Below are 26,824 nucleotides of genomic sequence, written 5' to 3'. Positions count from 1 at the left end.
TCTTTGGACAATCACTGTAATAACCCTTAGCCATAAAGTAAATTGCTTAAGTGTATTACCATCATGAAATAAGACAAATTCACGCATAAATATATACAAACTCTAAATTAAAGTAATAAAATATACCTGATATGTGCATATACTGCCCATGCAAAAACAAAACAAAACAAAAAAAAAACTGAAATTTTTTAAAAACCTATCCATTTTTTAATTTTAAGTGGGGTGGTTGTTTAAAATTTTAAAAAAGTCTGCCTAATTTCATGTTTGACATTTGGCGACGCTATTTTAGGGGCAAAATTTAAAGGGGAAAATTCAAAAAATATTTTTTTAAATTTTTTCTTTATTTCAAAAAATTTTGCTAAAAAAAGCACATTAGCGGTTTATTTAGATTTTAATATTGCATTAATTTGCTAATGCCCTACCCCAGGGTTTAATTTAAGATTTTTTTTGAAAAAGGCATTTGAATATTTTTAACTTCGATCTTTAGTATAAAACCCCTAACAAAAACGGTTACAAAAAAAAGGGGAGATGCCCATTGTGGGTTGCGTTTCATGAACGAGAAAAAAATTTTAAAATACTTTTGGAAAAACAATTTTTCAGATTTTTTTGAATGTAAAATTGGCTTTTCCTGAAAATTTTAAAAAGGGGGGTTTTTTATGTAAGTTTGTTTTAAAATTGGGGGTTAGTCAAAATAAAAATTTTTTCTGAAAAAGGGCCCCTTAGGGGGAAAAGGGGACCCTTTCAGAATAAAATTTTTGCCCCGGGGTGTGGTACACCGGAAAAATTTTTTGTTTTAAAATTTCCCGCCCAACCCCTTGTTTTTCATTTATTTTTTGAAAAACAATTTTTGTTTTAATCTTTTGAATTTCAAAATATTAACATTAGCCTTTCCCTAAATTTGTAAAATCCCCCTTTGGTAACCTACTTTATTTTTTGTTTCTTAAAAAAAAAAAAAAATTTTTTAATAATAAATTTTTTAATTATTTCCCGGGGTCTTTTTAAAATTTTTTTACTTTTTGGAATATTTAAAATTTGTTGCTAGGTCAGTTTTTTGGCGGGATCACAAATTTTTAGGATGGAAACATACTTGTTATTTTGTCCCAATTATCCCGCAGCTCCGTTTTCCTTCGTTCTATTTTATAGAAAACATATATCGTGTAAATGTTTCTATATGCAGCATCAGGTGTGTTTGTTGTACTGCCACTATACGTCACACCTTGATATAACCAGGATATACTGGCTGCTGGTCTACACCCACTTGTTATACAGCTTACCGTTACAATACTGCCAGCTGATACAACAGATGTCTGTGTAACTGTTGGCTGACTTGGCTTGACTAAAATAAATTGGGTAGTGTCCAAGAACCAAGAATATATATATATATATATATATATATATATATATATATATATATATATATATATATAATATATATATATATATATATATATATATATATAAGACAAACATATTTTTAGTGTTTTACTGTTTGCACACTTGCTTTTACTTTAAACAATGATTGTTTCTGTAAAACTATCGCACACGGGGGTCTTTTCCCCCGGTTTAACAAAAGCTCCAAACGGGGGAAACACTCCAAATCCAAATAAACCTTTAAAATACAAAGTTTAAAAATTTTTGGGGGAAATTTTTTTTTTATTAAAAGGGTCATTGGAAAATTTTTATTAGACCCTTTTTTAAAGGGGAAAAAAAAAACCCGGGCGAAAAAAACCCCATGGGGGGTTTTAAAAATTATTACTCACTGTAAAAAAAAAAGAAATCATGATTTTGCTGTTTATCCAATTTGGCACTATCGTTTGGGATGGGAAAGGATCTACATATCAAATTTTTCCCTTTTATCGGGATAAAGGTTAGGGGGAAAAAATGTGGTTAAAAAACCCCTTGACGGGGTTTTATTTTCCCCGTCAAATTTGAAAAAGTTTCCTAAAACCTTGTGGGGAAGGGCCAATTGGTTAAAAGCTAGATATACTGTTCTTATACCAGGTTACCGTTGGTGAGGGATATCCTCCTGTTGATGTACATTGTATTGTCAGAGATTGTCCTTCATTTCCGTAAACAACTTCACGGCTAGCATTCAACTGCACAACATTTGAAATCACTGGTGTAGTAGGTGAAGCTAAAATTATCAAAGATTCCAAGTTTGTTTCACTGACATATCAACTATTTTTTCTTGATGATAAATTTAGAAATGGAAAAGAAGAGAATAAAGATCAACAAGGCAAAGGCACAGTTCACAGGACGCAGCCCCCGAATTTCACATAGACTTTCAAATGTCATTAATCATTTGAAGTTTCAAGTTTGTTAGAACTTTATAATGCTGAAAAATTATAAGCATGTTATTTTGTGACAATTTGATGCACTAATCATTTGATTACACATTTGGTTTATATAAACAGTATTTACTGAATATTCAAAAACTAAAAGTACCTATTTCAATTGATCCTGTTAATGGACCAGCTTGTGTGATTGTTGTAACAACAATGCTGTAAGTATACGACCCGTCATCTAAAGAGTTTCTAGAAGTCCACACACATCTGTAGAGGCTTGTATACTGCGTACTACTTGAAACATGCTGAAGATCCTGATATCTGTTAAAACATAATATATAATCATTAAAAATTACTCACCATTCAAGACATTAAGGAATAATGAATGGATCACGTAATGCTTTATACTGACATGCTATTTATTTTCATATTCATTATTTGTATACGATGTTTTTATTGTTTTGATGAAGATGGGAATCATGCAGTGGGGGGGTTTAAAATGACATATGATTGCACATTTTTTTATGAAAAATTAAATTTTAAAAGTAAAATCTTATTTCCCAAATATTAAGGAAAAAAAATCTTTAAAATTTGACAAAAAAAACACGCGCAAAAGGGCCAATTTAAATTTTTTTCTTTTAAGGGTTGGTTATATTTCAAAATGGGACTTTCCCAAATTACATTTGAAACTTTTTTTTTAATTACAAGAATGAAAATTCAATTTAAAATTTAAATTTTTTACTTTATTCTTTTGTTTCTTTTGAATTATTTGGCCCTAAATTCTTTGAAAGGGAAACCGGGGGAAAACTCAATTCAAAGTGTTTCCAAAAGCAGGGTTTACAGTACACATCTTGTTTTTTTTTTTTAAAAAAAGTTCCTTTTTAAAAAGGGTCGGTTTTAAATTTCATAAAGTCATACTTTTATGTTTTAATTATCTCCCTTGACGAAATAAAAAAGGGTACCTGTCTCTTAATTGTAGCAGTAAGTGTTTGTGAAGCAGGATATAGTTTATCTATAGTTATCTGTAATTTTTTTCCTCTTGTTACGATGTGTTTAGATGATGATGCTTTACCTTTAAAAAAGAATCAAATGCATTATGTGATGCAAAGGCATATGCTAGGGATATCTTTAAACATATTTTTTGCGGAGAAAATGCTAATTATTACTTAGCTTTCAAGGATGTTAGTTTGTTTACACTGTATTTCCGAAACGAATGTTGAGCTAGACAATCAATAATCAGCATCACCCTTTTCAAGCTATCCTCTTGAGATAGTGCTTATACATGGCCTGACATATCTCTCGCACGACTTTGACAACGGTATTGTGGGCCACTCTGAACCAACACGACATGTTCAAATCCCCAGTTATAAGGTACCTGAGCGTGATGGCAAGCTTCAATTGAGTCGACAGTTGAAGTTTGTTTCTGTCATTTGATGTGTAGGGCCTAAAACTTCTACCATTATGCTGAATGACTCCGGGTCAACTCTAACAAGGTTCTTGAAAGTATTTTCATCACTATCTCTTGTATGCTTCATCCCATCAAAAATCATTCTCTCACCCATTCACTGCTTCATTTCTTGATCTTTTTTCTTTAATGCAAATGACATTGAAGAAAATGGCCCATATTTATATTATATATCTTTATTAAGTGATGTAAAATCAAGCAAACCAAATTGAAGACCTGTCTCTAAATGCTTAGTTAAAAATGTACACATTCTCTCAAATGTTTCACAATAGTGAGTGATTAACGAGCATGACAGGAAATGATGAATGTAGAATTTATTTAAATGGTAGTTTTGACTAAACAAAGACTTACATTCTATATTAAGACGTTTCAGCGGAGTCTCATCAAATCCATTACTACATTTATAATTTCCTTCATCAGTAATGTCAGTGTTGTGTATTGTCAATGTGAACGATGATGTTCCCCTGGTTTCTGTATATTTGTTGTTGTCTTCTGGTCTAACAACACCTCCATTTAATACGATATCTCTGTTAAATCCAAACCAGCCAGTATTGCCAATGTTACCAGTAACCTGACAGGTTAGAACTGTATCATCACCACAGTTACCAGCAATTGGTACTTGAATAGTGGCTGTACCTACAAAAAATATATGTAGGAGTGTTACGAGCCAGGCGTAACGAGAAAGAAAAGCCAGCAACAAACTTGTAACAATAACAAATTTTTTACAGAAAAATTATTAAAAAAAAATTAAAGAACAATTTATGTTTACAAAAACATGAAGTCCAAATAAAGATATAAATTTCAAATGTCTAGTCTGATCCTGGAATGATCCCTTTTTGAATAGCACAGTTAAATCCAAGTAAAATCCAAGAACACTTTAGAATAAATTCCCACAATAAAATCCACAAGAATAATTTTAACTATTTTAAAATAATCCAAGCTCCAATAAATCACTTAATATCCAAGTTGAATAATACTCCAAATATATTGATGACTTAAAAGGTAACTGATGACTTAAAAGATAAAACGAATGAAAAATGACCCCTATATATATTAACCTAAGAAGTTTCCAGAATAGTCTTCCATTTTCTACAGTAATCATAATCTAGCAATTTCAACAATAAAGAACATTCTGGAAATTTCTATCTAAATATAATGCATGAATCATAATCTAGAATTTTCTACAACAGTTAAGAATGTTCTAGTACATAAATGTAGTTTATGTTCTAAAAATAGAACAGTGATAATACTATATACATTTAATATGTTGCATACATAACAGTAGTTCAGACCTGTCGAATATAAATACATTTTAACACTCATTTAAATATATGGCCCCACTCCGGTTAAGCCCGTGAAATTAACGAAAATTATTATTAAATATATTACTTATGTTCTATAAAGTTACACTAGCTTAAAGCATGCCGTCATCAAACCGCAAAAGCACAGTAGGTTAAGTTATTGTCTAAAACGAGGGTGGTGTGCGGTTCGAGCCCTGCTATTTCTCTTTTTTCAACGTTTCTTTTTTTTTAACGTTTCTTCATTTTTTGTAATATACTCTAATAGTTTAATTTTTGTAGTATATTCTAATAGAAATAATCAATTTCTTGGGGAGCATCTCAGAGACACTTTTATGTCTCGTTTTGTATTGTAATGACATTGATTGATTAATATATGACAATTGAATTTTAGATATTTACATTTAAGGAAGCGAACTCATAAGGAGAGTGAGTTGTAGAAAGTACAAGTTCGTTTTGCATTTTTTAGGCTTAGTTTGAGTATCTCATAGCCAAAATTAAATAAAAACACATATTGCAGCGTTTATCTCACGACCATAACAAAAGAAAACTTATCGAAGATTGATATATCGTGTGCACTGACCATTAAATCTGTATGCAATCGACATGTTAAATAAAATCAAACAAAAACTTTACATTTACTTCATGTAGACAAAAAGCGAAATTTTTAATTTTATTTTTTCTACCATTATAAAGGTTAAGATAAATAACGAAAAGCAATGACAAACTTACAATGACAAACTTACCATAGAAACCAATAAAAAACATACATTGACTATATGAGTAATATGTTCTCATAATTATAATATGCTACATATCAACGCACTTTGGGTTCAAAAGTTTTGAAGGTGCATATTGAATTCTACCGAAGATATCACCGAATTTACTTTTAATGTTTATAAAGGGAGGTCATTAGAAATTCATTTTTTTTAAAAAAGTCTAAGTCAAATTAATGAATGCATATATTTTAATGATTACATATAATGTGGTCAAATATTTGCCGTACATATTTTAAATATTCTTCGATGTTTGAAAATTGTTTTAGAAGCATAATTATATACATATATAAATTTTCACTTCAGTGTTGTAACAACCTGTTAGAATGCTCGTGCATGTCGGTCATGCATACGGAAAATATGTGTCATGCATAATCTTATCGTCATTTATTTTTCTTCACGATGCATATAATGGTCTCCTTGGCCTCCCGTACATCAAAATTGTATCATCACAACAATTGACTTGCATACATATCTAGTATTATTCAGTGAATTACTGAATTCAAAATTTATAGGTCACCTTTTGGTTGATAATAATATTTAAGGACATAAATTGTGACAGGTCCGGGGTCCGTACTCTCAGTGCCTGAAAGGGTGGATGGACCCTCATTTAGCCTAGAATACATACATACATACATACATACATACATACATACATACATACATACATACATACATACATACATACATACATACATACATACATACATACATACATACATACATACATACATACATACATACATACATACATACATACATACATACATACATACATACATACATACATACATACATACATACATACATACATACATACATACATACATACATACATACATACCTCTTCTCACTTCCCCTCGGAGCGTGCTCGTCGCTGAGAAGGCATAGGGCATCGGCAGATGATTTGAAGACTTGGGACGGCGCAAAAGATCGGAACTTACCGGGCGGATGGACCTTCATTAAGCATAGACTACATACATACGTACACGGTAACTATCTTTATTACAACATACAGGATCGTTAAATACTAAGTACGGACTTATTTTCAAACTGCAGCATTGAAATATTGAACGTGACGGTCAATAGTCAATATGCAAACAAATATTCTTACTTAGTGTCATTAAAATTTTTAAGTGTTAGTCAATCCGAGATTTTTTTTTATAAATTTTACAACTTAAAATATCACAAAAATTGTCTTTAAAGCTAATTATTTAAACTGTAAATACATTCCTCAAAATAACATGTTTTAAAAAGCTTTTTTTATTTGTTAATCGAACCCTAAATTGTGATTGATGGGGATGTAATCAAGTTGATATCAATTCATTGCATTTATGTTCAAAATTCAAATTCTGTTTAACAAGAAAGTTGCATGAGGGCTAAAGCTGTTACTTCTCTTCAAGCCAATTTCACAATGTTCAACATTCCTAATAATGCGGACCACAACCCATCGAGTATTAAAAACTATACAATGTCGAATATCATTTAAATTTTTATATCGGCCTCGACATTTTTTAGCCGAAACATCCCTTGATGTCGCCCCAGCCGGTGTTATATCCTCGTAACTAACTCGTGTCATATACTATAACAATAACATAATTACACAGAACGTGGACTTGTAATATATAACACAGACACGTGTTGCTAGTTCTATCGTTTAATGACCACTGAATGTTCCAAGTATATTTAGTGGCAGGATGATAATGGACATGAGATACTATTAAGATTAACATATGTATACAATATACAACAGAAATTAAATAAAAACGATGATTTACAGAACATTATGTTTTAATTAATTCTGAATTAATGGAATCTTGCCGGTTATTTAGGAATTATTATAAGGTCAACAAAATGTATCTGCTCTATGTACCACTAAAATGCGGCCAATCTAAAATGTCCGATAATCAGAAATGAGGTGAATTTCGTATTTACCAAAAATATCTTATACGTGTTTAAACATAATTCCTGCTATAAATGGGTAACAGTTACTGTCTACGGCGGTAACAAGGCTTTAAAACGTAATTTAAAGCACGCGGCTTGTCTTACAAGTGGTGTGTAATACTACACGGTTTTCTAGCAACGGTGTTACTGTCTGACATGCAAGAAAATGTATTATTAAACTCAATACACATCAAACATATTTTGCGTTACTTTAAGGCCTTTATTCTTAAAGACATGTAATTGAATATAAAAATTACAATTAATTTCAAATTGCATCCCCTAGGTATAACAAATAAAATAAACTATCCTCTGCTATTGTTATCTGACCTTATACATTTTACCCACTGCATTCCTTATTTTTAGTCAACTGCAAGATATTACTGTAAGAATATCACTAAAATTCATTCTTATTTGATTTAATTTTTATGACCCTTAAGTGCGGTCGTTTGTCAGTTTGTCGTTTTTTATGTACCTATGTTACGCACTCTGGGGCCAAAATTTGACCCCGAAATGCGTCACGCACTATGGGGTTGAACCCCCATAGTACAACCCATTTTGGGGTCGAACCACAAAGTGCGTTAACGTTTGACCCAAAAAGTGTAGTGTTACAGTGCACATTATTTGAATTAAAAGAACAAAAATATACATTAACATATATTTTTATGAATTTTACAATTTCACAATTACATATGTTACATATGTTCACATATAGCACACGTAATGATTTACTGTTGATAATCAAATGACCCAGAGGTGGGACTGCCCATGCAAGGAGGAATTGTACTTTCTATTTCGTCATACAGAGACTGCAGACATTTACGATATCTTGATACCAAACATAAGAGGAAATGCCGATAGGAAAGTTTCAAACCTAATTTTGAAAAAAAATATAGTTACTTCTGTTGCTAAGAAAATTTATTATATGCAGCTTTAACATTATTGAACACAAATGAAAATATTGTGATCAAAGCTTACCATCTGAGAACGAAATAAATATTCCAAATATCAGTAAACTTATAGTCAGGTTCATGGCTGCTTTAGAACATCATTTGTATTGACGTGTATTTATACATGCTCAAATCTTCCTGGTTTGAAGTATGTATGACAATGTAACACGTAGAGAGTTATATTAAGGTAGAAAAAAAACTGTAGAAATTAATTTAAGATATAAACATACTAGCCGGAAGTTTATAAATTATATAAATGTAGATTAATGAATTTTATGAATACAAGCAAATGTGCTACATACTGTACGAATATTAGTTAATGTTATGCTTGGATATATTTGTCAAGGTACGTGCATCATCCAGCTTAACTAACATTTTCAAATATATTTGTTGTCTATCATTTGTTATAATTCGCAAAATAACACGATATAAAGATACTATATGTATCTAAATAGGAAGTTGTTCTGGATAATACACGACTACCATTGACAACTTTACGATTGTATAAGTGCACTTGAGACGGTAACACGATCAGACACTTTTGAACATCTTAGTACACAAAAAACCAACAGTATACATAAGCAAAAACAATATAAAAGAAAAATATGTAACAAAGAAATATGATTAACTTTGATTTTTTTTGTACGTCAGAATATACATCATTTTAGTGTATGTTAATACCTTTAACATACTTGATTTCTTTGGAATCTTTCATTAGCAATAATAAGATAAGCTGTAACTTATGCAATTCCCACTCTTGAAAATTATATATGAGTTAACTTCCAGGTGAACAATCTCCATTTGGTTTTGAAGGCACATTATGCCTCAGAAACAAATAGATAGAGCAAACATGAGTTTTATATCGCTAAAATAATGGCGTTAAAGCATGTTAGATGCTTATCACCTGGAGAAAGTAGCGTTTAATGTGAAATTATTTGTCACGTAAACAATGTTTTAGCTTCCATACAAAGTACTAAATCACTATATTACTGCTAAAAAGCGAAACGATGCAAAAGATCATTCAAGTAATTGCCAAATGAGTATTTTTTTGGAAACTATAACTGAATATTAGAAATAAAAAGTTTTTGGTGAATGAAAATTAAAGCATTTCTGTGGAACAATGAGCCTGAATAACAGATCGGATAACAAAAGTAATGCTGTCTTTTATTTGTCATTTTGTTTCATTTTAAATTGAAAACTTTCATATTAAATGAATAATGTTGCAGTCTAAGGAGGTACTACCTGAGGAAACAAACGTTTCACTTAATTGCTCATCAATGATGTACAAACGGTAAAGCATGTAAAATAACCACTGTATTCGGGAAACACAACCTCCATGGCCGATGGGTTAGTGTCGACTTCTAATCCAGTTACCTCTCTGGCGTGGGTTCGATCCCCGGGAGATGCTTAAGTAGTTTAGCGCGGAGGAAGGTAGTCTAGTACTGATGTTACCATCCAGGAACGATGGTTAGGAAACAACTCGCCTATATGACTGAAATACTGTTGGGAAAAGGCGTCAAATGAAACAAACAAACAAACAAAAGTATTCGGGAACGGGACCGCAGATTGTGGCTCGTGTTTCCTATGCTGTAACTATTTTTACGAATGTTTCTCCTATATCTAAATACCGTTTCTTATTATCCGAGTGTACGGTCTCATATAATATAATTTATATAACAATTTAACATTATCTGCTAGCTTTTATACTCTGTAAGATATCATTTATATGTCTTGAACATCCAAAAAGTTGCCCCGTACTTCATTTCAGTGTTGATATATTTTTTCTGGTTCTCCGGGTTATTTTGATTCCAATGCACCCTGTGTTGGAAACCGCTAAAATCGGTGCTAGGGGGGTTGTTGCAGTTTTAGTAAACTTTCATTGAATAAATTCGATCGCGTGTCGGTAATTTTCATATAATTTTGTTGTTTCCATCGCTGCCAAGAATTCTCCCTAATTTGTAATTAATTTATGATTATGGTTCATTAACCTTTAAGTTACAGAATGTAAAGTGTGACCCCGGAAATATCGCAGCCATACCCTTAAAAGAGAATTGCTTTGAGGCAGAAATGGTGACAATAATTTCAATGGTCGAAGAAAATAAATACTTGAGTCATTGAACTGCAGACAAGAGTCCTAAAGTACACAGTAGCCTAAGACAGTATGAGGTTTGGAAGCCTTGACCAAGCTATATATAAGGGTGTCTTCATTCAGACTATTTATGTTTTGAGGTCGCACGTCTTAAAGTACCTTAATAACATCATCCTCTGAAGAAGAAGAAGCTTTATTCTTTCATAAATCTCACAATACACAATTGACAAAGCCATTATAGGTCATAGTACATTTTTTGGTATAAACACATATAAATTGATATTGGCATAGTCAATAATAAATGTGTCAATATAGTTAACAAAGTATATGTAAAAATAATAAGATGCAAACAAACAGGATACACTTCTCTTACATTTTAATGCATTTGATTCGTAATTACTTCCCTTATATTTCAAAGGAATATGTCTGAGAGTGAGACTAGAACAATAAAAAAACGAATAGTTGTGTTTTTCTTAAAATTGTGTATCTTTTGAAAATATCTGTTTTTGTTCATAATTGAATCTTAAATGTTTCTTAAGATTGATATAAAATATAAACTAAGTATAAAACATTATTTTGCATCTTCTTATTTTTAGGTATTATTTGTATATATTAAACAAATTTCTATCATGTCGGTACATACGTACGTAAAATTTTCTATTTACAAATACATGGAAGTACTGCTGCTTTAACTTGTAGAGAAATATTTATATGCCATTTGACGTTTTATATGCAGCCAGGAATTTAATTAAAGCCATGATAAAATCAACAATTAAATGTTAAACTACTCATAAAGTTAAACACAAACTTATTCGTTGAAAATATGAATATGTATGTTTTTTTCGTTGTATATGCAGCAGTACAACCATAGGCAGTCAATAAATAAAGAATGTTACACAATATACTATCTAAATATTATATCTACATCTTCTTATCTCAACTGCTTTATATACATATATACAGATACATTTCTTATTACTTCAACATTTAACCACTCAATCAAAGCACTTAACATAAACTTAAAAAAATCAACTTGCCCTTATACTAAGGTATGAAACAAATAAATTAATATGTTAACGACTGTAGACATGTAGAATGATACGATATTGGTATAACTGGCAGATGTTGAGTTTACCAGTCTCGTAATTGGTGGTTTGGACAAAGTTCTGGTCAGGATAGTATGTCTGGAAATAGAGGAGGGCCTTGAAAGAAACAACACGCAGAATCTTGGCTCGATGTAAGAACATTAAGATAACACATGCCTGTCTTTTAATACCCCTTACTATTTTTGCAATGTTATATAAGCCAGTTATTCTTACTGTTGATTCAAGCGTACAATGTTACATGAGTAAAACTCTTAAAAATATAAACCTACATACACAGTGTCCTGATGAACTATTTGTTTTTATTTATAACACATAGGTTTGTGAGTAACAGCAAAAATATTATCCCTCGTCTCGTGTAACAGTATTTTACTCGGGATGATATTTTTACTGTTTTTGACAAACCAATGTATTATTTACAATCTGTACACCCCGGGAGGTGCTGTATTTCCCCGAGACACAGCACTGTACCTGTTGTTACACTATTCTAAACAAATTCTATTTTTTAGCGTCAACAAAGTATGAATAACTACAAAAATTAACGAAATGAACCGAATAATTTGGTTATTTGTTTTTAAAATCTCAAATCTTTATTATTTTTAGAATTAGAATGAATTAGAATTAGAAAATTCTGCATGAGTTTTGTTGACTTAGAATATATTTGTAGTATATCTGTATCTTGCACTGTTCTCCAAAATAAAAAAATGGCTAATACTCTTCGGGAGGGCTCGCCCACATGGGCAACTGGTGGCAAGTATATATATCTTTATTTGTTCTTAAATCTTGGTGAATGTTTTTCTCATTTTTGATTTTCTTACAATAAGTAGGCTCATAAAGAAGCATGCAGCTAATAAGTTGTTTTGAATTCTCTTAATCTTTCACCATTATAGAATTGTATTTCCAGCAATGGCTGACATTTGTAATTAGAAACATATGTAAATCTACAAAGTAGTCACAAATAATATAATATTATCCTTATTTCATCCAAAAGAAGAGCACACTTTTTGCAAATTATACAATAATAATGGAACAAGTAAAATATTTACAATATAAACTATTACAGAAGATTCATGGTTACAGTATAAAAATCATAGATATTTAAACATATACACACATTCATATAATGTATATTTATCTATTTTTTGCTCACATGTAAATAATAATATTGATAATTGTAGAGTCAACTTAATATTAAAACAGCATATCCCAGAATTATGATTCAATGGGAATTTCCAAAAAACACATTTCGCTTGTTTTCTGTGAAATAAGTCTAAATATTATTGAATTGCAAAGAAAGGGCGTAAGAAATAGCATTTTTAATTTTTTTCCCGTCATAATCTTTGGTTTTGGGGCATAAGAAAATATTTTTGAATTAAAACAAATACTTAAACTAAAATTTTTGAAACACATGTCACAAAAATAAAAAAGGAATATTTGCAGTAATTTTTCCTTCAAAAAGTTAAGAAACAGATACATGTTATAGATAGTAATAATATTTATTTACGTCTAATGGGAAACAGACCGGAACCACTTGAACAACTTTGAAAACAGGACCATCAAAGGATCATTCCTGTAAAGTAGTCATTGGTTTCAGAGATGTTTAAGAAATTGTTGACGACACATGACGCACGACGACGGACGGTCGAGGGTCATAATAGCTCACCATAAGCATGTTGTATAAAAATAAAATTTGAAGAAGAATTGTTTTTGATTTATCATAGTGTTTTAAATTAATAACAAACAAATCCTAGTTAAATGGCAAAACATTATTAAGCATTCTCGTTAATATGTTTTAATTAATTTACATTAAAATTAACTTAACGTTCATGGGCATTATAACTTCTATATCTTATAAGATGTTTTACATCCTCGATATATCAATTTTCAGCATTCTATCATAAAAACGTGGAAGGAAAATTCGAATAATCTTTTTTTGATTGTTTGCCCTGCTTCTCTTTCATTACATTTGCGATGTGTCATGCGCAGATTGTGTTTTTAGATTTTCATACATTTTATCTTGTGGCGCTCCTTTGGAACCTGCAATAGATAGTTAATCCTTTGTGAATTGCATAAAAACAACAACAAAAAATCTAAACAATGAAAACAAAAATTAATTCTTAACGCTTTGAAAGGGAATATATATATTTGTTACAAAGCATTTCCAAAAACTGTAAGGGACAATATTTAAACATTTTTTTCACAATTTCAAAAATAATATGAGCCGCGTCATGACAAAACCAACGTAATGCGTTTGCGACCAGCATGGATCCAGACCAGCCTGATCAGGATCCATGTTGTTCGCTTACAAACCCTACAACACGTAGAGAAACTGATAGCGAACAGCATGGATCCTGATCAGACTGCGCGGATGCTAATCGCAAACGCATAATGTTGGTTTTGTCATGGCGCGGCTCATATATAAATAGCTATACAACCTGTTTCAATTGTTAAAGTGGAGTATGTAGTGCCAGCTCCTGGTTGGGTGTGAAGACTGTAATATGTAGAACTTAAAATACACAATTATATTTGTAATAAGTTTGACAGTTTCGCAGTAATTCTTTAACGGATAAAAAAGGACTTATAAACGTGAATAATTTTCAACAATAATAAAATAAGCAATTAAATTTACTGAAATGATATTCCCGGTAATAGGAAGACGGACAAAATCCCACCAGTTTAAACCCCACCACTCAAAATTTTATAGAGTGGACAAAACCCCACAACTAAATTTTATAGAGTGGACAAAACCCCACCACTTCAGTTTTATAGAGTGGACAAAACTCCTCACTTACCAATTAATGGGCAAGATTTGATGAATTAAAATATATATAATATACACATTTTTTCACATTTTATTTTTTTATTTCAATATAACATTTGTGTAATATAAGAATTAATAATTTTATTAACAATGCATGTACATCTTGCATGTGCAATATTCAAAAAATGTGTTATAAACTGTACTCAAAAAACTTAATCCAAATCCCTAAAGAACAAACCAGATTATTTATGGATGTTTTGATTGCAAGAAAGGTGTTACAAACTAACAGTTTGTAACACAAAAAACATCCAAATCTCTAGAGACAAAACATGATAATTATAGCATATAGCATTTATTTCAATAGCAATATAATATAATGGTATAGTCACGTGGTATAGTGGTGCAACATGAATTCAAATGGGAAAGAATAAACTGGATTTAGAATGTTTTAAACGAGTTTTTTTTGGACTTAAAAATTGGACAGTGAGGTAGTTTAGCATCCTTTTATTCATGTCAGGCCAAAATTTGAACAAAAATAATAAGAAAAAGAAAAGAAAAGCCATATCTCCATTATCTACAGAAACTCAATACACGTGTAATGTACCGCGTCAAAATCAGTCAGGTGAAGCACAGGTAAACACGTTAGGTGGACAGTTGACAATAAACGTGTATTGAACTTTGGATCAGATTTTGTTTACACCAAATACACAGCTGATAAACATGACTTCGCCAGTAAATAACTTCTCGCAGCCTTATTTTGGGTTCAGACCGTCACCTCACCCACAAATGTTTACCGCAACAACAGACAGCAACGTCGGTCCCTCCACCGTGGGCTAATTCTCTTATTGAAGACATTAAAAATATGAATCATGACATCAAAAACCATGAAGATATCATGTGAAAACGTAAAAAAAACAGTACAGTGTCAATAAACTTAAAAAGTATATCTGCTATGGAAACGCGCCTTAAAAACACTTGAAACATAAAGTTGGTGCTGTCGAAACCTCATGCGCATTCATCAGTAATGAATTCGACATACAAAAATAAGAATTAGTAGCCGCTCAAAAACAAATTGATCATCTAGAACAATCATATAATAAGCTAGAAAACAAATCGCAGTCATTAGAGTGCCAAAGATCTGAATTAATGACAAAAATTATTGACCTAGAGTCTCGCTCAATGCGTGAAAACCTAATTTTTTATGGGGTAACCCGAACAAACGTCCGGAGCAGACGGAACACCAGGCGGAGGACTGCGAAGCTCTTGTGAAAGAACTCATCACCAGCAAATTGAATTTAGATGGGGATAGTATGGATTATTGACAGAGGCTCATCGCTTAGGCTCAAATCGTGCAAAAAACCCAGAGGCATCGTTGTCAAGTTTCACTATTATTCTGAAAGAGAACAAGTGCGCCTTAAAATCCTATGATAAAAATGTGAAAAAGATTCTTAAATGCAACAATTTATGGAATTAGGTATCCCAACGACACAGGCGATGCGTGACGCAAGGAAAGCATTCTATGACGTCATTCAAACACGAAGAAGGGCTTGGTCGTACACAAGAGTCAACGGGATTGAAACTTTTTGTGAAATAACAATCTATTCAAAGTGTTTAACGATGGAAAGGTAATAGATCCACCGCCCTTTACTTAAAAAAAAAACAAGAAATGGGAAAAAAGCAAAGCTCAAAAAAAAAAAAAAATTTAGGGGAAAGAAAAACTACAATAGAAGAAGGAAAAAAAGAAGAAAAGAAAACCTTAAAATTGTTTCATGAGAACAAAGAAGAAGGAATAAGTTCAGTGAAAGAAGTGAATAAAAGTTAGTACAACATTAGCAAGGTGCAAGATAAAAAAAAAAAAATTGGGGACCCAAAAATTTTTTAAATTAAATTATTACAAAAATTTTAAATATTTTTTATGATATTAATTTTTCCCTACGGGAAAATTTTGGTTAAAAAAGACCTAACTTTAATTTTTAAAAGACAAAACGGTTTTTTTAAGTGATCTTTTTATATGGTAAAAGAAAAATTTAAAACACTACAACGGGCCCCTTTTAAAAAAGGGAAACCCCATTTCCCGATCAAAAAATAAACATTTTTTATAAAAAATAAAAATTGGTATAATGTGGTAAAAATTTCAAAGTTAATTTTTAAAATTTTGATGAAGATATTTTGTTATGTAATACTTATTGTTCTACCTAGTTGCTCTCCTTTGCTAAATTCTTTTGAATATTGATATGTTTGATCAATTAGGGTCTGATATTGGGATATAATTCTCTTGGGTAAAATATTTTTTGCTAGGGGCGATCTAAATGCAGAACCTCAACATTATCTGATGTTTTGGAAACTGATAATTATTTACTTAAATCAAATTGATCGACAGACCTTAGACATAAATTTAGTAGACCGTGAAATGTTGACCAACGTGATAGATGCATATGGACGTCGTCTGGCTTGATATGTGTAAAACAACTAGTCCTTCGCATTTGTAAACGGTCGCTTACATAACGGATATTCACGGGGACTTTACATTCCATTCGCACAATGGATCAAGTACAGTCGATTTATTTTGTTACTCAAGAGTGAAAAAATTTTCATATTGTTAATAACTTTCAAGTTCAATGTTATGACAGAGTTTTCCGCGATCACTGTAGTATTTTCATTTCAAATCTTTTTATGAAACCAAAATGAGTCGATAGAAAACACCATATATAGGTGGGACGCGTCTAAAAATTGAAGATTTTAAATTTGAGACTGAATCAAGATGAGAATGTCATTAGACAATTAGAATCAAGTGTAGAGAACTTAGAAAATAATGTTAATATTGTTTTATCAAAATTTTATTACATTAATTCATACTTCTGCAAAAGATGTTTTTAGTAAAAAGAGAATAGTAAAAACAATTCATTTCAAAAAAGCAAGATTGGTTTAATAACGTCTGGTATAGTGCACGTAAGGCTTTTAATAACGCGAGGAATAACTTATCTTAAACGTAAAACGAATGAAAACAAAATGTCTTTTCTATCAGCCGGCCAAAAAATTTAATTATTGTAAGGTCAAAAAGACGGAAAAGAGAAAGTTTCAAAGTTTTTGCAAAAAACTTAAAATTTCGGAAATGGCAAAAATAATCAAAAAGAAATTTTTGGTCGAACGTTAAATTTGACAATATAAAAACCCAATGTAAAGCACACAGTTTTATCTGTAGACGAACCTTTATAGTCATTTTAAAGAAACTATTTGGCTCAAATCAAATAACTTGCTAAAAATGAAAACGTAAATACAAATAATTTCGACACGTTTCTAGACAAAGAGATAACTTATGATGAACTAAAAAATGCTACGTTTTCTCAAAATAATAACAAAAAGTGCAGGCCTTGAATGAACATTATTGCTGAAATATATAAACATTCTTTGAAGTAACATCTCCATTCACACTTAAATTATTTAATTCGTTTATTTTGTACTGGAGAATAATCCAACAACATGGGGAGAGGGTAATTATTTCACCAATATTCAAGGGAGGTAATATTGAGGACCCAAAAAAATATAGGGGAGTAACTCTCATTAATGTGATGGCTAAAATATACTCGCAAATTTTGACGAGTAGACTTACAAGTTTGACACAGGAAAAAACTTTAATATTAAACAACCAATTTGGGTTCCAAAAAGGAAAATCCACTACTGATTGTATATTTTTATTTCACTCTATTATTGCAAAAACCTTAAATTCTAAGCAAAAACTTTATAGTGTCTTTATAGACTTCGAAAAATGTTTTGATCGTATAGATAGACATTTCTTATGGAAAAAATTATTAAGTTATCAAGTTAGTTCAAAATTTGTTACAGTTTTAGAGTCAATGTATAACATCGTTAAACAATGTGTTAGATATAATGGTAAAATGTCGGAATTTTTCAACTCGCTTTATAGGATTGAAACAGGGAGACCCGAAGCTCAAGCCTGATGTTTTCTACTGTTCGTTAATGATATATTACAAAATATTGATACTAATTTAGAAGGAATATATTTACAATAAATGAACTTAAGTTTTTCCTCTTGATGTTCGCTGATGACGCGGCATTGTTTGCGCACTCACCCGCCGAAACACTGCAGTCTATGCTAAAATGACCTTAACCGGTACTGTCATACGTGGGGACTAACAATCAATACGAAATAAAACCAAAGTTATGGTATTTGAGGGCGTGGTCGACATACTCAGTGTAATATATTTCTTAATAATACACAGCTAGAAGTAGTCCCGTCATTTAAGTATTTAGGAACGCATCTCTTCAAAAATGGATCGTGGTATAGAACACAAATTAGAATATCAAAACATTTCATCATTTGCGCTCCATAACCTATTTATAGTTTTTTAATCAAATTGAATTACCTTTGAAAGAAAAAATTCGTCTGTTCGACAGTTTAGTAGGTTCTATATTAAATTACAATGCATCAGTCTGGGGGGTATTCATGATGGCAACCACATTGAACAAATACATTGTAAATTCCTTTCGAAAATTGTTATGTGTAAAAACGATCGACAAATCTATACGGCTTGTATGGTGAACTTGGGCGATATCCATGAAAACAGCACGGCAATTGATAATTATCAAATATTGGATACAAGTTTTGAAATCAAAACAACCCATTAATTATAAATATATATGAAATGTTGAAAAACGACGCAAACAATGGTAACTCATACAACGGTCTTAATTGGGCACATCATATTAAAGCTTTGCTTGACAAAATAGGATTAGGAAATTTTGTGGCTTTCTCAGAATCCCAATGATATCAGTTATGTAATTATTAAGCAGCGAATATAAGATATCTTTAAGCAATCGTGGTATACTACAATTTAACAATTCTAATAGGTTTATCGCACTATTGTTTATTCAAACACGAATTTGAAACAGAGAAGTACCTGCAGTTAAACATGGACACTAAATATAAAACTACAATTACAAAGTTTAGATTATATACAAATAATTTAGCCATTGAAACTGGACGATATAACAATACTGACCGACAACAACGATACTTTACTCAATGTAATATGAATGTGATTGAAGATCCTTATCATTTTTTTACTTGTTTGTCCTAAATACAGACAGTTACGAATCAAAACTTTCACCCCCGTATTTTTGGCAGATGGCCATCTATTCAAAAAGTTTCACTTACTTTAATTGTCAACAGATTCTATAAGATCAATTTTACAAATTAGGGCGATTTTTATATTTGGCTTTCAGAGAAAGACAATGATACCATTAAGAAACTAGACTATCTATAAATAACTTAAAAATGTTTGTTTAATCTAAATTGTTAAACTTTTGTTCTTCTTGTAAAGTTTGTATGCACCACTATACATGTTTATATTTGTATGGCTATAAATATTGTTTGTATTTAATGCCAATAAAATATTCTGTTATGTTCTGTTCTGTTCTTATACAATGAATGAGATTATACAAACAATTTACAAACTGTTAAATCAACATCAAAGAGTAGTCATTTATTTGAGACTGTGCCACATTTATGACCTTGAATTATCCATTATTATTAGTTTCTTCAAATTCATTTCTTCAATTCATTTATATAAAAAATAAACTACTTACTATAAATCAAGAATATAGCACATTTTCACCAATTAATGATTAAAAATAGCACATTTTGTATAGCACATTTCTAGTTTATTCAGTTGAGTCTGTTTTCCTTCATTATACATAGTTTAAGCGGATACAGTGGCCGATGCCTGGAGAAACTCAGGTACAGTATTCTTGATTGATGAGTTGTTTACATATTCTTTTGAGTTTCTGCTGATGCACAATTGTTTGTTTTTTAACCTGTTTACAAGAAAGTTTTGTCCACTTTAAAACTGAAGTGGTTGAGTTTTGTCCACTCTGTAAAATAAAGTGGTGGGGTTTTGTCCACTCTATAAAATTTAGTGGTGGGGTTTTGTCCAATCTATAAAATTTTGAGGGGTGGGGTTTTAACTGGTGGGGTTTTGTCCTACATTCCCGGTAATAAGACAACAAGAGCCACCGCCGGGCGGGAACAACGCTCGACTTTTTACTTTCTCTAAAAGCAAACAAAGAAATGTTTCAGCAAAATCTTTAGATATACTAATTTATAAATAAATAAATAGAAACACGCAATTCTATAAATACAAAATTCTATAAATAGAAACAAGCAATTCTATAATGGTGGTGACACGTGCTGGTGACACATAGTGTTGACACATGGAGACACGTAGTGGTGGTGACACGTGGTGGTGGTCACAAATGGTGGTGACACATGGCAATGACATGTTGTGGTGTGACACGTGGTGGTGGTTGTGACACGTGGCGGTGGTGGTGACAGTGACACGTGGTGGTAACATGTGGTGTCACGGGGTGGTGTCACATGGTGGTTACATGTGGTGGTGACACGTGGTGGTGACAAGAGGTGGTATCACGTGATAATATCAAGTGGTGATGTCACGTGGTATCACGTGGTGGTGACATGTGGTGGTGTCACGTGGTGGTGACATGTGGTGGTATCACGTGGTGACATGCGATGGTGACACGTGGTGGTTGCACATGGCGGTGTCGGTGACACATGGTGTCACGTGGTGGAATAATGTGGTGTCACGTGGTGACATTGTGACATGTGATGGTATCACGTGGTGGTGCCTCTTGGGGTCACGTGGTGACATGTGGTGGTATCACGTGGTGGATACACGTGGTGGTTTCACGTGATATCACTTGGTTGACTCACGTGGTATCACGTGAAGGTGTCACGTGGTTGTATCACGTGATGGTGACATGTGGTGGTGTCACGTGGTATCATGTGGTGGTGTCACGTAGGGTGGTGACACGTGGTGCTGGTGACACGTGGTGTCACGTAGGGTTGGTGACACATGTTGTTGTTGTTGTGGTTGATTATGATGATGATGATTACACACACACACACCAATAAATATATATGTTCATTTCATGCCCACATCTAAAAAAGTCAGTAATTTAACCTTCAAGGTCAAGGTCATTAAATAGCCCAAGTGTTTGATAAACACCAAAGTCTTGTCATTAAGTATGTTCTGTTATGATATGAAGTTGATCCCTTCAATAATAGCAAAGTTACAGCCAGTTACAGACAAAACAATTTAAATTTCAATAATTTGAACTTCAAAGTCAAGGTCATTAATGAGTAAAGGTCAAGGTCTGTCTGGTTTTTTAAGGGTTATCCTTGAAGATTATTAGGTTCAAGTTTAAAGACAATCCATTCAAAAATAACAAAGTTACAGCTAATAACAGCCAAGGATGAAGACAATAAACCAAGAAATAAAAAAGTTGTGATCAAGATACAAGTTTGCGGACGGCAACGGGAACGGGAACGGCAACGCCGCCGCGACTATAGCAATACCTCTGCTTTTTCTTTTCAAAAAAGAAAGTGGAGCTAAAAATCACTTAGTTGTACACTAGAACGTCCGCAGAAAATGAGCATTGTCAAGCATATATTGAAATATAATTGCATTAGGATATGGTACAGTCAAAGGACATAGTTATTCGCCACCCCTGACGTTCGCGCTACGCACCATAACATGTTAGAATTTAAGCTGCGAGCTATAAATAGCCGAGAGTTTTATTCATGTAAACAGGGCTAAAGTTCAATCAGTCTTTGAGCTCAATAATTCGTCTGCATTGTTTACAAGTTCAATTCATGGGCGTTTTTTAAAATGACATCGAAAACAAAAGAATTAAGTAGGGATGTACGAGAATTGATTATAAATAGTTTTAAGGAGAATAAAAATCAGTCAGAATTGTCAAGATTACTGGGTATACCTAGATAAAAGTGTAATTAAGAAATATCAACAGTATGGAAGTGTTGAAAATCGCAGTGGGAGTGGTAGAACAAAATATTTACGGAACGAGACAGAACAAAACTTTCTCGGATAATAAAATGTAACAGGAAATGAACTTTGAGAGATGTTACGGATATGATGAGTACAGGTATGGATCGAACTTTTTGTGATTAAACTATTGAAAGAAAAATTCACGAGTTAGGTTATAAAAGGAGGGCTGTTCAGAAGAGAATGGTTGTTGGCGGGGTAGTCGAAAAAGTTATGAAAGGAAATATTGGACTGTGGAAGAACACTGGAGTAAGTGGATGGATATTTAGTGAAAATCAGGTGGTAATCGTGAAAAATATGGAGGAAAGACGACGAAAAATATAAACCTCACTTAGTTTGTCCCGCTCCCAGGGCTTAGCTCAGTGTTATGGTCTGGGGATGTGTATGCTTTGGGGGTATTGGAACTGTGATCGCTGTTGAGGCTAAAATAAATGCACAGAAATATTTAGATGTGTTAGACAATAATTTATGGCCAGTTATTGCAAGGCATTTTGGAAATAATGACTATGTGTTCCAGGATGACAATGCCCCTTGTTCACAGAGCCGGATTAGTAAAAAAATATTTAACAGAAAATGATGTAACTACAAAATAATGGCCAGGATACTCTCCTGACTTAAATATAATAGAAAATCTTTGATTACACATCAACTGACGATTGAAATACCGCACCGCGTAAGTTACATACAAACCCGCGAACAGCTGATTGCCGAAATTTCACATATATGGGAAAAATATCTCTAGATCGTGTACAAGGTCTTTATAGAACAATTCCACATATAATTAAAGAAGTTATAAGAATGAAAGGAAATCTGACAAAATAATGAGGTAAGATGATTTCTTATGATCCTATAATGACGTCTCCTTTTTGTTTCTTAATATTGCGTAATTGGCCGCCATTTTGAAAGTGGCGAATAATTATGTCCTTTGACTGTATCGTTTTGACAACATTAAATGTTGTATTGCCATTCATTCAAAGTATGTTAAAATAAGAATTGAAATCTCAAGAATGATATGACAGTATGTTCATGCTTAAATTAGAAATAAGAATTTGTACACTGAATTCAATTAATTCGTACACTGAACTCAATTAGATCATGAAGAAACAATTTAATAGTAATTCTGATTTCATCAGTAATGCTGGTGCTTTAAAGTAAATATATTTTATGTATTCATTATGTTCAAGATTTTAAAACTGTATAAAATCAAGAATCATGATTGTTTTAGGTCAGCAACTCCTTAATTTTGTAACAGAATTATGATTTTTTGACACTGCACTTTTTCTAAATGTGATGTAACCATATTTTTAGTTAAAAGCTCTTAATTAATATACTTTCAGTTTTAGGCTCCGTTCCATTTGTGGCGGAACGCCGTCGGACAGACGAAAAGTCGGAAGTTTAAATATCAAACTACTATAACGTCTCCATTGCTTCCTCTTTTGTTCGTTTAAGTCTCAAAATAGTCATATAGTCAAATGACAGAGAAAATATACAGAAAGACAAACGTCAGAAAAGTCAAGGCCAAATATTTTCCCCTCCACATTCGACGACGTGGCCTTATAATGATCTTTGTATACCCATTAAATTTTTGTAAGGTTATGTAACACTTAATTTCATAACCCATAGGCTAATTTAATTTACAAAAATGTATTCTAGTATACAAACACAATAAAATGTATATGATTATTTAAATAGTCTCACAAAATTTAATAAATGCATTTCCTTAAAACGTATTTTACAAATATGAACAAACCTCTCCGTATTTTCTGACGTCTTCCTATCTGTAAGTAAACACATTAAAAGTTCATAAACATAATTTTTGTAGTTGATTTAATAAAACTTATAACGTTATTAAAGTCAAATGTCATTGCAAACTAATTTTAGAATAAATTTATACCTCACTCCGAAGCAAAGGTTTGTGATACAATAAATAAATACGTTGACATACATTATTAACAGACATGACAACAAACAACCAAGAACTGATATATAGATGTTGATGATAAGCAGTATAGGCGTCGGTTTAGCGTCACGACTGCGCATGGGCGGTGCCATATTGGATTCTATATTTAGAATAACATCATCGTTCTATTTTTAGAAATTTATTTTAATCTCCCGAAAGTATACGGAGCTGACCCGTATACACGATCCTAGGGCTTGAATAGCGGACATTGTAGGTCAGGTCCTCGGCCCTAGACGGAGAGATACATATAATCATTTATAAAAGAAATGTCTGTAAATAAATACCTGCTTAAAAATTTAATTAATAAACTAGAATAAAAAAACATACAAATAGCTTATGTTTTTTTAATATGGTCAAAATAAATAATAAACATTAAATAGAAATAGTACTTGTTTACTCCTTGGCGGTACGAAACCAAATGACACAAATCATCAGTGTATTATTTCTAAATGCTCTGATCACGAGTGTACCAAACGTGATCGTAGACATATAGTCGAGCGTCTATTTATTTAAGAGCGGATGCATTAACAATAGTCCATTTAACTGTCAAAGTTTATCCCCTTAAAGTCGCCATAATGTCTGGCGTATGCAGTGTCAGTTTACCACTGGGGTATAATTTTAAACTCATTTTGGAAAAGAAATGCCAACATGTTTTTAAAACTGATCATCACGAATGTGCAAAATTATAAAAAAAAACTATTATCAATGGTCACTAAAACCGAACAAAAATACAACAGAAAAAGCGTTTTTCGTCTTTTGTTCAACAGTTTACAATATACATTTTGATTTTTTTCGCATTAAATGATAGACGTGACAGAATGCTTTGAAATAAACTCTAGGTTCTCGATTCGATTTTTAGCCGTTCTTGGGTTATGGACCTTTAGCGATTTTTAATCAATTTTTTAAAAGTCCAATTTTTATGCCGTTTGAAATATCTCGGCGAGATGTGGATTTACGCCTTTATTAGTCAATGTAACTCTTTCATGTTTCTAATAAACAGTCTTCATTGAAAATACTGTACTCGAAATATAAACTCAACTTACTGCGTTAATGATGTTTACTCTATGACGTCCAATCACCAAATGACTGAAGTCACCACTGCGATACATCATACGCATGCGCTGATCTAAATTTAGAAATGACATTGTCCAATCTAACAGCAGTTTCTCTTTTCTTACGGACTGAATGTAACCAATCAGACAGAAGATTTATTTGACCAATGAGAAAGTGTATATTATGAGTAAGTGACCTATGGGTATCAAGCAGTTCAACCAATCTAAATGGAGAACAATCCTCACTCAGGAGAATATATAAAATAATACGTCGATGTATGTAAACCTTTCAAAAGACATCCAATGGAACAGAAACTGGACTTTTCTCAATGAACCAACACACCCTATAGATAAAGATTGGAAGTGCTTATCAGAACGGGATATGTACATGGACACCACAAAGATAGGCATTGAAGGTGGTCAATTACACTGACAATATATCATAAATAATAAGGCAATATATGTATTTATATCTTTTATTTGGATAAACATGTATTTCATGCGAAAAATAAAAACAAAACATGTCAATTTTTATTTTATTAACATACAACATTCTGATACAGTGAATATTGTTTTAAGAGTAATGATGCATTTTGTCTAGTAGCTTTCGTCATTGGATTTTTTCCAGTTTCATCATACTATAAGGTAATAATTGAGCTTTTTCCGTGGTGGGTGAAATTCTTTGACAATGTTTCTCATTGATTTTCCTCCATATCGTTTGATGAAGTAGGACGCGCAATAAAGTCCACCCACGTTAGACGAGGACTGGTGTAGCTGCCCATTATACATAAGGTATTTCTTGTTTAGTATCTTCTCAAATTCAACATCATAGCTTTGCGGGCACTTTCCCATCGAGTCGAACATTCGTAAGGGCCTATCGTGGGAAAATAAAAAGGCACCCAATGTTTTCCCAGGCCATTGCTCGTATCCGTATAGGAAATTACGAATCTTCCTTTTTGTTTGCGAATTTTATCAGCCGCACACACTGTCACTGGATATCCTCGCAATATATTTTCTAACTGATAATTGTTCATTTTAGTAAGTTAAGTGACTCCAGTCAGTATCCGTTCGGCGCTTCTTACGTTCCGGTATACTGTTATCTCTGTTCCGTTTAACTTCCGATTTTGCAATTTCAATCACTTGGGCCACGGGGCTAACCAAATTAACTTAGGGACGCTGTGCATTTTTAGCTCCTCTTCCGCTTATGTTGTCTTTTTCTCGTTGACTTTGAGTTTCGCTTCTAGTGTTTCGACTCTTCTACGCG

The 26,824-nt window shown here is 32.2% G+C and overlaps 2 protein-coding genes across 2 annotated transcripts in view; both read right to left on the bottom strand.

Moving 5' to 3' along the window:
* Positions 1-3,205: 3,205 nt before the first annotated feature.
* On the bottom strand, positions 3,206-8,853 carry LOC132743546 (uncharacterized). The gene is made up of 3 exons (XM_060732077.1): positions 8,744-8,853; positions 4,102-4,386; positions 3,206-3,357 (listed from the first exon to the last, which is right to left on the bottom strand). The coding sequence occupies exons 1-3, from the start codon at positions 8,796-8,798 to the stop codon at positions 3,206-3,208; spliced, it is 492 nt and encodes a 163-aa protein (XP_060588060.1). The 5' UTR covers positions 8,799-8,853.
* A 2,125-nt stretch (positions 8,854-10,978) lies between these two features.
* The window catches only part of LOC132743544 (hemicentin-1-like), a 43,695-nt gene continuing 27,849 nt past the window's right edge, over positions 10,979-26,824 (bottom strand). The window contains exons 15-17 of the mRNA XM_060732074.1: positions 24,299-24,326; positions 14,343-14,413; positions 10,979-13,944 (exon numbers count right to left, since the gene is read on the bottom strand). Of these exons, the coding sequence (XP_060588057.1) occupies positions 13,868-13,944; positions 14,343-14,413; positions 24,299-24,326 (176 nt within the window). The 3' untranslated portion in view covers positions 10,979-13,867. The remainder of the gene's footprint in view (positions 13,945-14,342; positions 14,414-24,298; positions 24,327-26,824) is intronic.

Source organism: Ruditapes philippinarum, unplaced genomic scaffold, assembly GCF_026571515.1.
Source record: "Ruditapes philippinarum isolate M1 unplaced genomic scaffold, ASM2657151v2 ctg3190_1_1_1_1, whole genome shotgun sequence".
Classification (NCBI taxonomy): Eukaryota; Metazoa; Mollusca; class Bivalvia; order Venerida; family Veneridae; genus Ruditapes; species Ruditapes philippinarum.
This window is presented reverse-complemented; position numbering and strand designations above follow the sequence as displayed.

Excerpts from the sequence above, each read along its gene's own strand:
- LOC132743546 (XM_060732077.1), bottom strand. The coding sequence starts at position 8,798 with ATGAACCTGACTATAAGTTTACTGATATTTGGAATATTTATTTCGTTC. Across the intron at positions 4,387-8,743 it reads ATTTATTTCGTTCTCAGATG|GTACAGCCACTATTCAAGTA; the intron begins GTAAGCTTTGAT and ends TATTTTTTGTAG. Across the intron at positions 3,358-4,101 it reads GAAACGTCTTAATATAGAAT|GTAAAGCATCATCATCTAAA; the intron begins GTAAGTCTTTGT and ends TCTTTTTTAAAG.